Source organism: Urocampus carinirostris, chromosome 2, assembly GCF_059441175.1.
Source record: "Urocampus carinirostris isolate Australia breed hairy pipefish chromosome 2, RoL_Ucar_1.0, whole genome shotgun sequence".
In the NCBI taxonomy this organism is placed as follows: Eukaryota; Metazoa; Chordata; class Actinopteri; order Syngnathiformes; family Syngnathidae; genus Urocampus; species Urocampus carinirostris.
Window position 1 is genome coordinate 34,312,214 of NC_142350.1, and position 15,661 is coordinate 34,327,874.

The 15,661-nt window shown below is 39.5% G+C and overlaps 2 protein-coding genes across 6 annotated transcripts in view; one reads left to right on the forward strand and one right to left on the reverse strand.

Moving 5' to 3' along the window:
* kpna5 (karyopherin alpha 5 (importin alpha 6)) overlaps window positions 1-2,013 on the reverse strand; it is a 15,408-nt gene extending 13,395 nt beyond the window's left edge. The window contains exon 1 of one of the 2 annotated variants that reach the window (XM_088326257.1): window positions 1,861-2,013. The gene's annotated coding sequence lies outside the window, so the exon portion shown is untranslated. Of the gene's footprint in view, window positions 1-646; window positions 814-1,860 lie in introns of those variants that run through there. The other variant, XM_088326256.1, reaches the window with a different exon arrangement.
* zup1 (zinc finger containing ubiquitin peptidase 1) overlaps window positions 1-15,114 on the forward strand; it is a 17,123-nt gene extending 2,009 nt beyond the window's left edge. Inside the window, exons 1-11 of one of the 4 annotated variants that reach the window (XM_088326253.1) lie at window positions 961-1,087; window positions 2,029-2,521; window positions 2,586-2,684; window positions 2,783-2,875; window positions 4,567-4,679; window positions 4,916-5,084; window positions 8,719-8,907; window positions 11,297-11,462; window positions 12,470-12,630; window positions 14,648-14,868; window positions 15,002-15,114. In XM_088326253.1, the coding sequence (XP_088182379.1) occupies window positions 2,038-2,521; window positions 2,586-2,684; window positions 2,783-2,875; window positions 4,567-4,679; window positions 4,916-5,084; window positions 8,719-8,907; window positions 11,297-11,462; window positions 12,470-12,630; window positions 14,648-14,868; window positions 15,002-15,049 (1,743 nt within the window). In that variant the 5' untranslated portion in view covers window positions 961-1,087; window positions 2,029-2,037 and the 3' untranslated portion in view covers window positions 15,050-15,114. Of the gene's footprint in view, window positions 1-960; window positions 1,088-1,784; window positions 1,946-2,028; window positions 2,522-2,585; window positions 2,685-2,782; window positions 2,876-4,566; window positions 4,680-4,915; window positions 5,085-8,718; window positions 8,908-11,296; window positions 11,463-12,469; window positions 12,631-14,647; window positions 14,869-15,001 lie in introns of those variants that run through there. The other 3 variants (XM_088326252.1, XM_088326255.1, XM_088326254.1) reach the window with 3 other exon arrangements.
* The last annotated feature ends 547 nt before the right edge of the window (window positions 15,115-15,661 follow it).

A 15,661-nucleotide genomic window follows, 5' to 3' on the forward strand; every position in this document is an offset into this window, starting at 1 on the left:
TACATTGGGAAAAAAAACGTCCCTTACCTCATAGTTTCACTTACTCATGATCTCAGCTCATCATACTTTCCTCTTTCTAATTTTTTAAATTTTGGGGGAGTGTGGGCAAAGGTCCAAAAACTATATTAACATCTGCATTATCCGCACCGGGTTTTCACTGCTTTACGGTCCTGAAGGCGCCCCCCCAGTGCAAAAAGGCGGATGGAGAAATTCTCTGCTACATACAATGCAATAAAATATACCCCAAACTCCTTTTACAACATCTAACGAGCTGTAGTCTTCTGTAAAACTGCCAAGAACTTGTACTAATTTGCCTTACTTGCAGAGACATACATTACCCCTATGAACAGAGCAGTCAAATGGTTAGGTGGATTGCTTGATGCGCTCGAGCACATCTTTCGTTACGATAAATGTACTCGTTAAAACAGTTAGCGAACAAACGGGACTTCAACTGCGTTTCTTAAAACGTATGCTTGTTTGACTGGACTTGAAACGTTTTCGTATTTTATTGAGGTTATTATGCATCCATGCTATTTAGTACCAGGGCTAGCTGCTGACCGATGCAGCTAGTCCCAGCCGCCGGCGTAAACGCATTTAACAGCAATAACAACATAATAAACATTTTATATAAGCACGCATATCTTACCCAAACAATATTTGAAGTGCTTGGAAATGTATGGAATTGTCAAACAAATTGAATTCTTGCAAAATCGCCCTCCCCTGTCAGTAGAGGAAAATGGCGTCCTGGTGATAAGTTTCCCAGAAAACACCGCGCGTCAACAAGCCTTTCGTCATGTCCGACAGCTGTCAATTGTTTTCCGGCGTTGAAATTTGAATCTTTGTTTATAAAATGAATAAATACAAATAACATATGCAAAATAAACCATTTGATTTTGTGTGCATGGTTTTGTTGCTTTAATTGGTCATAACTAATGAAAAAAATATCGCTTAATTCCTATATTGCTATATTCACGTTACACAGTAAGTAGATATATATGTGGAGTAGCCCTTGCCTTACAACTATTCAGTGTTGAGCCGTTTCACGTTGTTTGATTCTCCTAGTTGTGTCTGCAGCGCCGATGTGGAAGTAAGGTTGCCATTTGGCTTTTCTGGCGTTGGCTAGCAGAAAAATGACGTCCTTATTCCGAGCCATGTATGACCAGAACGCGCATATTTGCAGCGCTCACTACTAATCTGTAAATCGTTTTAGAACGTTCTTTGTTATATTAAACTTCTGATCAGAAGTGACATGTGGACAGCTATTCTGTTTAAGCCTGTTTCCAGGGTTATCCCTCACTTGTATTGGTTACCTACTGTATCGCATGAGGACACGATTTTTTTGGTTTGAACACATTTATTGACACTAATAACAGAAAACAATCTTGACAATCTCAACAGCAATCAAGCACATTCACAATATTATATTTCAATATGACGTTTAACAGCAAACACAATGTGAGGTTTGAACAACCCTTCTCGAAAATCTTAATAGCAATCAAGCATATTCACAATTTCGTTATATAACATCTTTGTTAGTGTCAATAGATCCGTCCAGGCCAAAGTCGATTTTTTTGTAGTTACATGTTTGCCAAAAAATGTCGGCCACCCGGGCAGACATCGTTGTGTATGTTGTACGCCCGACGTAAAAGATGCACGCCCTGGGCGTCCGGGCAAACGTTATTTCAAACACTGACGTAACTCTTGATCATATTTGCAGCGTTACGTCAAGCACCGTGTAACGTATTTGATACAACCACGTAGCCTTTTTCTCACGAATTTCGCTGCCTTTTGACGTCCGAACGTTGAATCTTTTGAAAAGATAGAATTTGGTCAGTATTCAGCTCAATATCTTGTATTTACTTATCCAAACGTTCCCCAGTGATCCATCAGTCAATTGCAAATAACATGTTTTCCTCGTCGTGAATTCGTGACACCAGAAGTTAAGGTGGAGTTAAAGTGATTTCCCATTTCGAGGCTCTCTAGATTTATTTCGAAAAATAGTTACCCAACTCTGTTTTTGATTACCAGGTTGTGGTGATGTTGACCTGTGAGATATGCAGTCAAGAAATTCTATTGGAGGAGGACATGACAACCCATCTGCTCCTTAGCCACCTAGAAAATGACATGCATTGCCCACTTTGTACTTTGACTGGAGTGTCCTATGATGAACTTTGTTACCACATAAGTGTGGCACATCCAGACTACCAAAATCCACCTGACTCGACATTCTGTAACCCTACAACCAGTGCCAATATTACAGTATATGAAGATCACCAGACGACTTGCAGCTTTGGTAGAGATTTAGATGATAAAACTTGCAGATCATCCAATGACTCATTGACACTTATACAAAGAACTGATGCGATGTTGACACAAAGTAAAGGGGTAATACCACAAGAGGGGACTCTGGACATCCCTTCAACATCTTTAGGCCCCGGAGTGAAAGCTGGTTTTGGGATGAGCACTCCTGCTATAGAAAATGAAGAACATTTATTTCCACAGAAAAGTTCTCCAAAGAATGGTAATTTTTTTTTTAACTGGAAGTATTTCAGGAGTTTTACACTGGAGTAATTGTATTTTTACAGGGCCATTCGCTTGCCCCATGTGTCCAATTAGCTTCAGCAGCAGCAGTATCTTACACGAGCATGTTGAGTTACACCTGCTGGAACAAAACTCTGCCCGAGGTATTTATTTTCTAATTTAAAAATGTTACAGAGCTCACAAGAGCTTACAACAGGTTGTTTATGGACTTACATGAGGTTTCCACAATGTCTTCTTTCAGAGGAGAAACTAGACTGCCCAATGTGTCCAACTGTTTGCAGTGATGGCACCTCTCTGCAGCAGCATGTTGAACTGCATTTAGACAGTGTAACAGGTGTGGTTGTTTATATTACAGTGGAACCTCGGTTCTCGAGCATAATCCGTTCCAGAACCCTGTTCGAAAACCGATTTGGTCGATCACCGAAAATTGTTTTTGCCATTAAAAGTAATGTAAAATCATTTTAATCCGTTCCAAATACTTGAAGGCTTACCATGAACGTAAACATGAAGCTAACCCAGGCTAATCGTACGTTCGCGTTAGCGTAATCTTCCGTATGAAAGATTACGCTAACATGAACGTGTAAAAATAAAAAAATCAGGTCGTTTACACGTCATTTAGCACCGGGGTCTCCACAACAAGTGGTGAGCGGTTAAAGGATAAAGAAAAGATTTATGAATAGGATTTCTTACCTTTGTGGTGGTCTGCAGAAGCCATGCTCTATTCCCTTGAAAGAAGGGAAACTCGCACATCTTCTTCATATTTTGCTATTATTTCTTTCTTAAATGCAACCGAACCATTGACACACACTGCTCACTCGATAGGGAGTCTCTAGCAGTATTGTGCAGACCCTTCTTTGTCTTGGGAGAGTTAACTGTGGTCTTTGTGTTTGGTGTTTACTTTCCACCGCTAGCCGTTTCACCGGATGCTAACGTTAGCATAGCGCTAAATCTCCTGCCTGCTGCTATCAATAAACAGCAGCTTGCACACCCCGACGGAGCTTTATCGTCGACGGCGACGTTAATCGGGCATGTTTATGGACTGTACTCCCAAATCCATTCAATTGTGGACTGAGCAATTCGGAAAAACACTGGACTATGTGTAATGTAAGATCAAACATCAAACATTCCGGTGTATCCGGCAACTCTGTTTGACCCTCAATTACAATTTGAACGAAAAGCGAAGCAAGAATTTCTCAAAATTTTTGGTCGAGAACCGATTTGTTCGAACTGAGAAGCGTTCGAAAACCGAGGTTCCACTGTATATTGGGCCATATTGTTTTAAAATTGTCCTTAAATCACTGATAGAATTATGAAAACCCATTAGAACGCTAAGGTTGCATTTCATTAGTGCAGTTGTACCACATTTTAGTCTGGAATGTTTTGGCCACTGTGGGGGTTATGACTTCCATAAATATAGCATACCAGCAAATATTTATTAAAACTGATGTACAGTATTCATTATTCCGAGCTTGTTTTATTGTATCAATAACCTCAACATATACAGGTATCATGGTATCTTGCCGTTTGGGCATTATTGAATCTTTATAGTTTTGAGCCATAATATAAACTGTTTGAATCTCCTAAGAGAGGTACATTCACCTTAAAGCCCCAGTGTTTAATATTTGACGATTAGATTGCACTATTGTCTCATGCGAACGAAAACCAGTGCCTCAACAAGCAACAAGACGACAGACTACTAAATATAGATTCAGATTCAGATATACTTTATTGTCATTCTTGTACACGTGTATACAGAACGAAATGTCGATACATCTGACCCGCACAGTTTCCTTGAATGTATAGATTCCACTGTGTAAAAGAAATACACATTTTCAACCTTTTTTTTTTCTCAAATAACATTGGTATGATAATTCAAGTAGTTTTGCCTAGTGTTCAAATTGTTGTTTTTTTTTTGTTTGTATTTTTACTTTACTGAATGTAAGTTTTCTTTGTACCACTAGGAGGCAAACATTACAAACTGTCCCTTTAAATAAACCTTCACATAATTACAGTTTTCCTTTGCAGCAGGAAGCTCTGATTCCGACGCAACACTGGCTTGGAGACTTCAGCAGGAATTGGACAAGGAGAGGAAAGAGAATGAGAACCGCCTGGAGGTGGAGGAATTCAAGAAGTTGCAGGTCTGAAGTTTACTGAGGGTATAGAAATTGAGATATTTTCTGTGACATTTTGAATATGATTAAAATTGTTTGTTAGCTGGTTTTGTTGCTGACACCAAGACAATTTCAACAGTGTCTTCCAATTAACCCTATAACCAGAATGAACAAAGGCTTTCCTCGATCTGCATTGTATTTTTCTACTGTGCTTTTTTTAACACTCTTGCGAATAAGTCGTGTGTGGTATGTTTCCTGTGCAGAGGCAGTTTGGCTTGGATGGATGCGGCAGCTATCGCTCACAAATGGAGCAGACCATGGAGAGAGATGTGGCTAAGGGCATCATGGCCCCTGCGGATTTTCATTGCAAGAGGGTAGAGATGATGGAATCTCTTGCCTCCGGTGTTGATGATGGCAGGACCAGAACTCAGGGTATGAATATTAATTTGCAAGTTGACACAGTTTGAAACAAGATTAAGTTCTCAAAAGCTGTGGGTGCGACATGTTAATCAGCGCTTTCAAAAGTTGAATCCTAAGAGCTGGAGCTTTAGACATTGTATAATTTATTATTCATACCCAACATCCACAAAAATTTAATTTATTTGTCTGTGAAGAAAAACTGTTCCTACAAGATAATAATGGATTAGTGGTTCCAAACCCGCTTTTCAACATTGCCTGAACTCTTTGCACATAAAGTTCCTTCTTTTAATCCAGGGGTCGGGAACCTATGGCTCGCGAGCCATATATGGCTCTTTCTATGAGTATCTGTGGCTCAGAGACCAATTTGATTGCATGCAAAATTTCTCCATCTTGTTCAAAACCGGGATCGTCTATCCTATTCAGGTACTCGTAAAGCCAAACCAAAGCTAAATAAAGCTAAAGGTAACACTTCGCAGTATATATAGGGCACGTTTTTCACTACAATTTACAGTCAAGGTGTCACACAAAAAAAGGGGGAAAAAAACCTCGTTTTGGCTGTACAACGCTAAAGAATCCTTTATTTAAAAGTTCACTATATAATCTGTGTTCAGTGTTCAGATACTTTATGATGAATCCACAGAACTGTAAATACGCCAAAACACCGGAAGAGAACTTAGTCATTTGATTGGGTGAGTGGGAGGGACGGGTGGAGCTATGCAAAAAGTACAAGCATTCCCTCCCATCTCTCGCCAAAGGTAAGCACATAAGGCTCCCTATTCTCAGAATGTTGTGACGTTTTTACAAAATAAATGCTTGCATCTGGTTTTAAACCAATATGTATGAAAAAAAGGGTCAAAAGGAGTTTAACCGATCTTGACTAATTGCAAGAAAGAGACAAGTTTAAAGTGGTCTGTTTGTTGAATTTGGGACAGGGGCTCTGGCATTATTCTCTTTTCATAATTTTTATCAAATCATCAAAAATAAATGTGCTGAAGACTAAGCTTTTGTCTGGGGTGCCGGTTTAGCAATCTCATAATATATGGTGTGGCTCTTTCCCAAAATAAAATTAATATTTTTTGCTTTTATGGCTCTTTGAGTCAAAAAGGTTCCCGACCCCTGTTTTAATCCATGCAATTATCGTATGAGTATGTAATGATGCATATGTATTGTTACACCGTTCTAGACTGTAAATGACAAACTGCTGCCAAACCTTTTGTGTGCGCTGAAAAAAACATTGCTCCGTTGGCTAATATTATGGCACACTTTTAATTATTATTCTTATATTGTTATTCATTATTATTAAATCTAAATTGATGTAAATGGTCTGCATTTTCAAGTCAATGAAGACCTCCCAAAGCACAGTACAATCTGCTTCACACTTTTCCCTTTTACACACTAACTAACCTATAGCGGTGTCAGCCAAACAAGGCACCTGCTATTGGGGGTATTATTCTTATTATTCTTTAGCAGAAGTAAATGGAAGGGGACCAAGAGGAAGGCCACGAATGACGTGGATGGATGGTGTTATGAGTGCACTGCAGGAAAGAGGTCTAAAATAGTTAAAGCTAGAGCTCTTGTTGGTGAAATGAATGAGTGGAGAGGTGTTGTAACATGATAGTGGGATGTTTAGACGTGTTCTAAGGGATGAGCAGGGCAACCGTAATGATGCGGCAGGGCTAAACCAGTGAACGCTGTCGGGCCCTGCTGTTGAAAAGAATAGTGTGTTGTGTCACCCTGACCCGAGTGACATGGCCGCTTTTTTGTGTCCCGTTTCATTTGGAGGGACAAAAGCATGACCGACTTAGGTGCCGAGGTGTTTAACTTGTTTAGGTGTTTGCGCATTTGGGTTGACCATGGTCCAAAAAAGTTTTGTGTGTGTTGCTACTTTTTCCCTTTTTTATTTTCTTTGTTTTTGTATGTGTTTCTCTTGCTGTCGGTCAGCCCTCTCGAGGATATGACCAGGGCAGATAGATGGATAGTATTCTTATCACTATTTCCTCATTTTTTAAAACTGGGGATTATTTAGAGCTTTGCAATTGCAAAAAATGTAGAATAAGAAAAAAAAACTAGTTTTTTGTTTTGTTTTACTACAATCACAATTATTTTCTTAATAGATCAAAACCAGTTGTATGACTGTACTAACTAAAATGGTTGCAATTTTTCTCAATCGTTTTTATTAGTTTTTTTTGTTTCTTTTTTGCTGATTGTTATTTATAAAGTTGCTGATTGCATTTATATCTGCTTGCACTACAAATCCAGTTTGTTAAAGGGACAGTGTGTATATTAAATAGATTTAAATAATACAAATATACAAGCAATTATATAAACGTGCATTTGTTAAAATACTCGTAGGTCAAACATTTGCATTTATTTGACATAAGGTGAGCCACACCTAGAGAGAGCTGACATTGATTGTGCGCCATCTTGCTGCCACGAGTACTCAAGACCTCGCTAAAAGCTTGCACTTTGAGTCCCTGGAGTTTAAATTCTTTGAGCTTTTTAGCACTCGTTTTTAGTTGCCCGACACAATACATCGGCGTTTCCCGGTCAAATAATACACACTGTCCGTTTAGGAGCTGTGAGCATGAGATTCAAGTCAAGTCAAGTCATCTTTATTTGTATAGCCCTAAATCACGAAGAGTCTCAAAGGACTTCACAGATTATTACACTATTTTACACAGACTATTTTTCAGCCGACGAGAAGAGTAGGTTATTCATATGCTATGGAGTAGAAGTGAGTTTTAAGCTTAGATTTAAACATTTCCACTGAGGTTGCAGATCGGATCTCAGGGGGAAGAGCATTCCACAGCACCGGTGCCCGGATGGAGAACGCTCTCGAACCAGCAGAACACTTCTTTGCTCTTGGGATCACCAGAAGACCGGCACTCTCAGATCGTAGGCTTCGGACCGGGACATAGGGACAAATCAGATCTGAAAGATAAGAGGGAGCAAGTCCATGTATGATTTTGTACAATACTAAGAGAACCTTGAAGTCACACCTATGGCTAACTGGGAGCCAATGCAGGTTAGCCAAAATCTGTGTTATGTGATCGTACTTTTTTGTCCTAGTTAAAAGCCTCGCTGCGGCATTTTGTACCAGCTGAAGAGACTTGATTCTAGACTTCAGGAGACCATAGTGCATTACAGTAATCGAGACGGGAGGTGACAAATGCATGAATTATAATTTCCGCATCAGACTGAGACAGAATAGAACGGATTTTAGCAATGTTACGAAGATGGAAGAAAGCGGTTCTAGTAATTTTCTTTACATGCATTTCAAAGGATAGATCAGGATCAAATATGACACCTACATTTTTAACTGAGTCACTGTGTGTGATGTGACATTTGCACAGCAGTTTTTGAGAATAAGTCACGGCATTTAGATGGACCAATGACTAACATTTCGGTCTTTTCAGAGTTAAGACGCAAGAAATTGAGTGACATCCACTCTTTTATCTCAATGAGGCAGGCCTCCAAATTTCCACAGTTTAGTGTGGTAGTTTCCTCCAACGGAAGATATAGTTGAGTGTCGTCTGCGTAGCAGTGGAAACTGATATTGTACTTGCGAGATGTCCCCAAAATTCCCAAAAGAGAGCCCTGAACTGAACTTTCCCCTTTTGCGGTTTTTGTCTCAATCTGTGCTTAGGTATCATTGGAGCCTTGTGTCAGTACTATCAGAGTGGGGCTAAAGATTGCGTGCACGTGTGGCTGAGCGCTGAAACCGACCACTACTGCTCCTCACCGGGAGACAAAGGATGGGGATGCGGGTACAGAAACTTCCAAATGCTGCTCTCCTCTCTCCACAGACTAGATACATTTGCTTCCTTTTTACAAGGTATGACATTTTACAATTCTTGATATACACATTACACTTGGATTTTTACATGTTTTACTGTTAGCTCTAAAATTAAGTCACCTGTATATTACTACACTTTAAAAACTTAATGAATCATAAAGCACTATTGGTACACATAGAAGAAAAAGATAAAAGGTCCCCGACAGTATCATTCAATAGCCCAGGGTTGTTGAACTTATTAACTCGAGGGCCACATGATAGAAAAAAACATTGGGGCCTGGACTAGTAATGATTCAAGGGTGTAAGATTAAATCAGAAAAAACAACATAGTGGGTTTTTCTCCTCAATATTTTCTTCCCTTCACTAAGATTTAATCTATTGTGATATTTATCAAATGTACATTTGTTAAAAAACAAACATTTAATTCATTTCCACTACAGTGCAAACAATTTAAATGATTGATTTAATGATTTAAAATTCCTTTGCTCCACTTTAATATTAAAACATTCACCTGAATTTGAAAATTTGCTTTTAAAATGTCATGTCAATTTTTTTAAGTGTGTATTTTTTTAATGCAGGTGCCAGTAATTTCCAATCTGCAGGCATAAATAGCGAAGTTTAGCAGCAAATGTTGCGATTAAGAGGCTGCACCAGAAGTGAGTGCCATCGCATTCCCCTAAACAGGGTGTCTGTGACTTATATTTCAAGAAAAATGACATCAGCATGGGTGTTTCCTCAAATGTTGTCTGTTTGATAAATAGTAGTCAGCAAATGCAGCTACAGTGGGAGGTTTGCCTCTGGAGTGTGACCTGGCTTTGGCGCCAGTCAGTGGACATTTAAAACTGCAGGTCATTGTTTGATGAGATACGGCTCACTTTTCTCTTGTGCATTTCCCAGCATTGTGTCACGGGGTAAATTGAATCTGTTGGCGGGCCCGGTTCAGCCTTTGGGCAGATGTTTGACACCCCTGGCTATAGTGCATCCTGTAATCAGAGTCTCAACGGGCTGCACAGGCCCACACAGACCCACAGTTATGGTAGTTACAACATCCCAGGATCACAAACAAAAATGTACACATCCATCTTCAACTTTTCAAGCCTTCTACTGCAAGCTTAGTAAAATGGATCAGCCATCAATTGAATTAAATTAGTTTAATGAAAAATGAGGTTTGTGGTGATACAATGGGACTGACTTTAAAAAAATTTATGGCTATGTTAACCCTATGAAACAGTAGCTGGTGTTTTTACCTGAACGCCTAAAAAGGTGAACCCAAAGTAAAACAGAAACTGTACTTCAAGCATTTGAAGTAACAACAAGGTTTTGGTCCCTTTTTGAAGACAACGCTTTGAAGTTTACTCCTCTACAGTCAGAATCTGTTCCGGTACTACGGGCACTTAATAATGGAAGTTTCAATACACACACCAAAAAAAAGATTTTGTGTCTGCCAATATTTTCTCCATAAATCTGCCTGGAAAATTGATGTAGCAAGGTGGTGGGACTGAATAACATAACAGGATTATGGCCTTAAGTCTTCCTGAGCTCCTCCTCAAATTTTTAAACAATACTACCAAAAATGAGCATTTTACACAAGTTTTCTTATGGAGAGGTCACGGTGAACCAAAAGTATAGCATTTCGGTGACCCTTTGGAAAAGGGCTGTCATTCTGCAATCTTTTAACACGCAAACAAGATCTTTGGCCCAAATGAAATGTTTATATATCAGCCATCATTTGACTTAAATGCTCGCCGTGCCTGCAAATATGATTTTATCTAATAATATTTAGTATAATTTACATCTGTGGAAACTCAGCATTCTAATCATACAACTTTTCTGTGAATGCTTTAAAGCTGTTCTGTACATATTGAATATTCATCTGCTATGGCACCACGGTCCCACAGGCAGGCCCAAGAAATGGGGGCACCACTTCATCTGGGAAGTCACTGTTAACCTAAACGGACAAATTTATAGTTTAGTAGAAATAAGGAGAAAATGCATCAATAGATTTTGAACTTGCAAGTAGAACAGGAGAGGGCCCAACCTGTTCTAAAAGCCCCCCCGAACCTTTTCTTTTTATTAAATTTCTCGGATTACAAAAGCAGATCCACCCTAAAGCATGTGAAAATCAAAGAACAGCAACATTATTGGCTGATATGTAAACAGTGCACAATAGTCAAATAACAGTGTGGAATGATTGTCAAAATAACAAACTGGCATTCTATGCCATTTGCTTTGCATGTGTCCAATATTAAAAACAAAAAAAAACTTATCCTAAACCAAACTCTTATAACACATCTAATGTTGACACAATACCCATCTTTAGACATACTTTGAATCAAAATGAATTTATATTTGTACATCACAGTTGTAAAAGGAAAATAAAGATGATCGGATTGTTTTAATGCCAGATATCGCGCTTATTTTGTCCTAGACAACTCTGTGCCAAGCATCCCCCAGTTGCAGAGTATGATTGAGGATGCATGGAATTTGGGACTGGATCCCCAAGGTGCATCCCACTTCAACCATAAGCTGCAGGGAACCCGAGCCTGGATTGGTGCCACAGAGATTTACGTCCTCCTCACTTCTCTCGGAATCAGGTGCTTATTTTGGTGTTACTCCATTAGGTAGTTTTTAAGAGTTTAGTTATTTGAGTTTTGTATTAGCCACATTCAACTTACTTTTACAATGACTGGTTAGCACGTCCACCGCACAGTCCAGAGATCCCGGGTTCAGTTCTAGCTTCCCTGTTTGGAGTTTGCCTGTTCTATGCGTGCCTGTGGAGGTTTTCTCCTGGTACTCAAGTTTCCTCCCATGTCCCCAAATCATGCACGACTGGTTGATTGATGACTCCAAATTGTCCCTAAGTGTGAGTAAATGTGTGTTTTGTGATTGGGTGTCCAGTGCCAGAAGTAAGATGGAATAGGCTCCACCCATCCCGTGTCCATTATGTATGGAGGCCAGATCAAAGTCCCGATTCTATTAATATCTACAAGTATATGACATATATATGCCAATGAATATACACATTGATAAATCATAATACCAGAATACAAGAAACAAACGGTATTCATTCAAATAATTTATGCATTGAATAATTTATTTTGGTATTTATTTTGTCGTCGTAATGGCATCGCAGGTGATTGGTGCAATCAAAAGGTGAAAAGCTCATCCAGTTTGACCCGTCCTGTTGTGACAAATACACGAAAAAATATGCAACAAAAGATACTGAAATGAATGACCAAATAAATGATAGTGTAGCAGTACGGGAAAAATTTGCATTAATGTCATATATTTTCATGATTTATTTGTGTTAATTTATATGTTATATATTTTTAGGAATGTTTCTATTGATAAATTTATATGGCAGGACTGGTCCTTCATACACGAGGACTTGCTTTCAAAATGGAGGCATGATTTTACAATGGCATTTTGATCTGCATCAACATGAAGGAGATCCAAATTCCACTGTAAAATAGGTTTTGTAATTCAGTTTATATTTTCCAAATAATGTAAAAAAGTGATCTGTGGCCAGTTAGTTGTAGAGTGCAGCCAAGAATTAAGCCATTGTCTCATTTTAATCTTGAGTGTTTTTTCCTTTTCTTAGAGGCCGCATTGTTGACTTCCACCAGCCAACAGGACCTGATGGCACTCATTCCCGGCTGTATGAGTGGGTCAAACAGTACTTTAGTCAGTCCAGCAGGAGTAACCGATTGCCTCCGAGAATCATCCAGACCACGCTGCCCCCACTGTACCTGCAGCATCAAGGTACACATTCCCATTCATGCCACTTGGATGTAGTCCCTAACTTGTCTGCTGCTTTAGCCATCAAGGCTTAAGAAAAACTGGGCTCTCAAACCTTAATGAGGTTCTAAAACAATTAATTGTAAAACACCCATTAAATATTGATTTAGCCAAGTTCCATTTACCAGCGCAAGCATTTTTGGTTGGGGATGGTTACAAATATAAAATAAGAACATATTTTTAAAGAAGAGTATGACTAGTTTTAAGTTTAAACTTTAGTAGACTCAAAGTAAGAGGTAAAACATCAATTGATTTTTGCAAGGAGGACAGAAAGAGAATTTCCCAGATAAGAAATTGCAACCTGTTCTAAGGCCTCCTCTGAGCGTTTTCTTATAACATTTTCAAGGTTACAAATAGATCAGATCAGACCTAAGGGGTGTGGAAATCAGAGAACAGAAACAAGATTGTATATCCTGTTATAGTGGCAATGAAGTAAATGGCGCATAATAACCAAAACAACAAACCACAATACGGAATAATAGTCAAAATAACGAAAAGTGAGCTAAAATAATGAACAACTAAGCAATAGTAATAAACAGAATAATCAACAGCCCTGGCATCCTATGCAACCTCTTTTGCAGGTGTTCAATATTAAAACAAAAACAAGTAGAATAAACTTATCAATATTTTACAAACTCACATACTCCCTGGAGTCCCTTCACTTACTCCAGGAGTACATGTACCCCATTTGTAAACCTCTGAGTTAATGGATTACCAAGATATTGCATTAAGACTGCATATAGGAGGCATCTGGCTCAAGCTACCATGTTTTGTCTTAATGCATAGATCAGGACACTTAACAATGGGTGGTCCTGCTGCCTAGGGGGGCAGTCCTGCCCCCTGGCTCTAGCAGCAGGTCCAAAAAGGTATCTTTGTATGATGGACAACACACACCACAAAAGAGTCGTCACCATGCGCACCAGTGAAAATTGTTGTTATTATGATAAATACTCCTGGAGAGGAGTGGGTGCCACCAGGCTGTACTTGGCCAAGACATACCACAGGAAATGGTGCCCATACGCCCACAGAGGTTAAGGGATCCAACCAACCATTTTCTTGTACTATGAACCTATGTAAATATGTTTATTCTTGATATGTTTGTTATAGGGCAGCACGGCAGAGCCGTGGTTAGCGCGTGTGCGGCACAGTTCTGAGGTCATGGGTTCATATCCAGCTACCAACCTTCCGGTGCGGAGTTTGCATGTTCTCCCTGTGCTTGCCTGGGTTTCCTCCGGGCACTCTGGTTTTCTCCCACATTCCAAAAACATGCATGTCAGGTTAATTGGCCGGTCCAAACTGTCCCTAGGTGTGAATGAGCGAGCGAATTGTCTGTCCCTGTGTGCCCTGCGACTGGCTGGCAACCAGTTAAGGGTTTCCCCTGCCCACAGCCCACTGAGGATAAGCGGTGCAGATAATGGATGGATGGATGTTTGTTATATGTCAATACACAGGAGATCTAGTTGTGACAAAAATACGTCAGAGGGCAGGAATTAATAGACAAATGCTTCTTTCTATTCCTTTTGGGACATATGTACACATTTTGGTTTTTGAATTGTTTGGTTTTTGTCATCCATCTGCATCGCTTATCCTCAGTAGGGTTGCGGGGGAGCCAGCTAGTTGCAGGGCAAACAGAGACAACCCACTCGCTCATTCACATCTAAGGCAGAATTTGGACCAGCCAATTAACCTGACATGCATGTTTTTGGAATGTGGGAGGAAACTCACGCAAGCATGGGGAGAACATGCAAACTCTGCACATGAAGGCTGGAAGCTGGATTTGATCTCATGTTAGCAGAACTGTTGCTTGGACCTGCTAACCACTCAGCTGCCCCTTGTTTTTGTCATGTTTGGAACAAAATTTCATTCATTCATAGGCAAGAACTTTAATAAAATTTTCATTTGGCAAACAGCAAATTCATTACGAAATCAGAAATGTTTTTGGTACAGTAATATGTTTTTTTGTTCTGACCCTTTTCTGTAGGACATAGCCGTTCTATTATAGGTTTGGAGCAGCGGAAGAATGGAAGCTTATACCTTCTCGTTTTGGATCCGATAACATCGCCATCAGAAACAGTGAAGTTGATGAGTAGAGACTCTGCATCTGTCGCCATTCGCCAGGTCCGAAAGTCTCCAGGGAGCCTGAAACAAAAACAGTACCAGATAGTTGAGGTGGACGGCGTTTTGTCTGCTGATGAGAAGCAGGTTCGTGATTGTTTTATACTTTACCGCATGTAAAGTGTAAAGGTTATGGACTTTTTCACAATACTGAATATGCTACCAATGTGCGCTTTTCTGAGTCAAGATTTCATTTTAATGATTTCTTTGCTTTTGACAGGTCCGCATCTTGAATTCCAGATCACTGTGTGCTGAAAAGATCCCCTAGGTTTTTAAATAACATTTTAATGTGTACAGTATATATTGCACTTTACTAATAAATGTTTCAAATGAGTCATCATGGTGGTTATTCTCCTCTTTTGTGGAAACATGGTTCAGTCACTGCGCAGGGACGGTGCAAACGGTTGATTGCCCTAATATTGCCTAGAAATACTTGCACTTCAATATAAGCACTTCGGAGGATCAAATTTGATGGTTTTTAGTCCTTGTTACCCTTCATTTGGTTTCACTTTTATTGTCAGCTGTACTTTAGATTCACTACTTTGCCCTATGTTCCCCTCTATTCCCGCTGAAAGGACAGGTGAGTTGTTTAAGGTGTCTTTAAAAAAGTTGAACATTAAATAGTTTCTCTATTACATATGACCCAAAATACAAATTCAGTACTGTACTTCAATTGCAGAACACACATGTGTGTTAACAATGCCAGACTGAGGTGAAAGACCCCCCATGCCTTATTTTCCACCGGGTCTCTGCTTTTAGCTTACTTTAAGCAGTTGTCCAGGGCAGTACAGTGCTGGAGAGTAATATGCCTGTCCCCGTTGGTTTTATTTTGTTTATACTTGTTAGTGTAGCATTAAAAGGGTGAAAATGAGAAAAAATG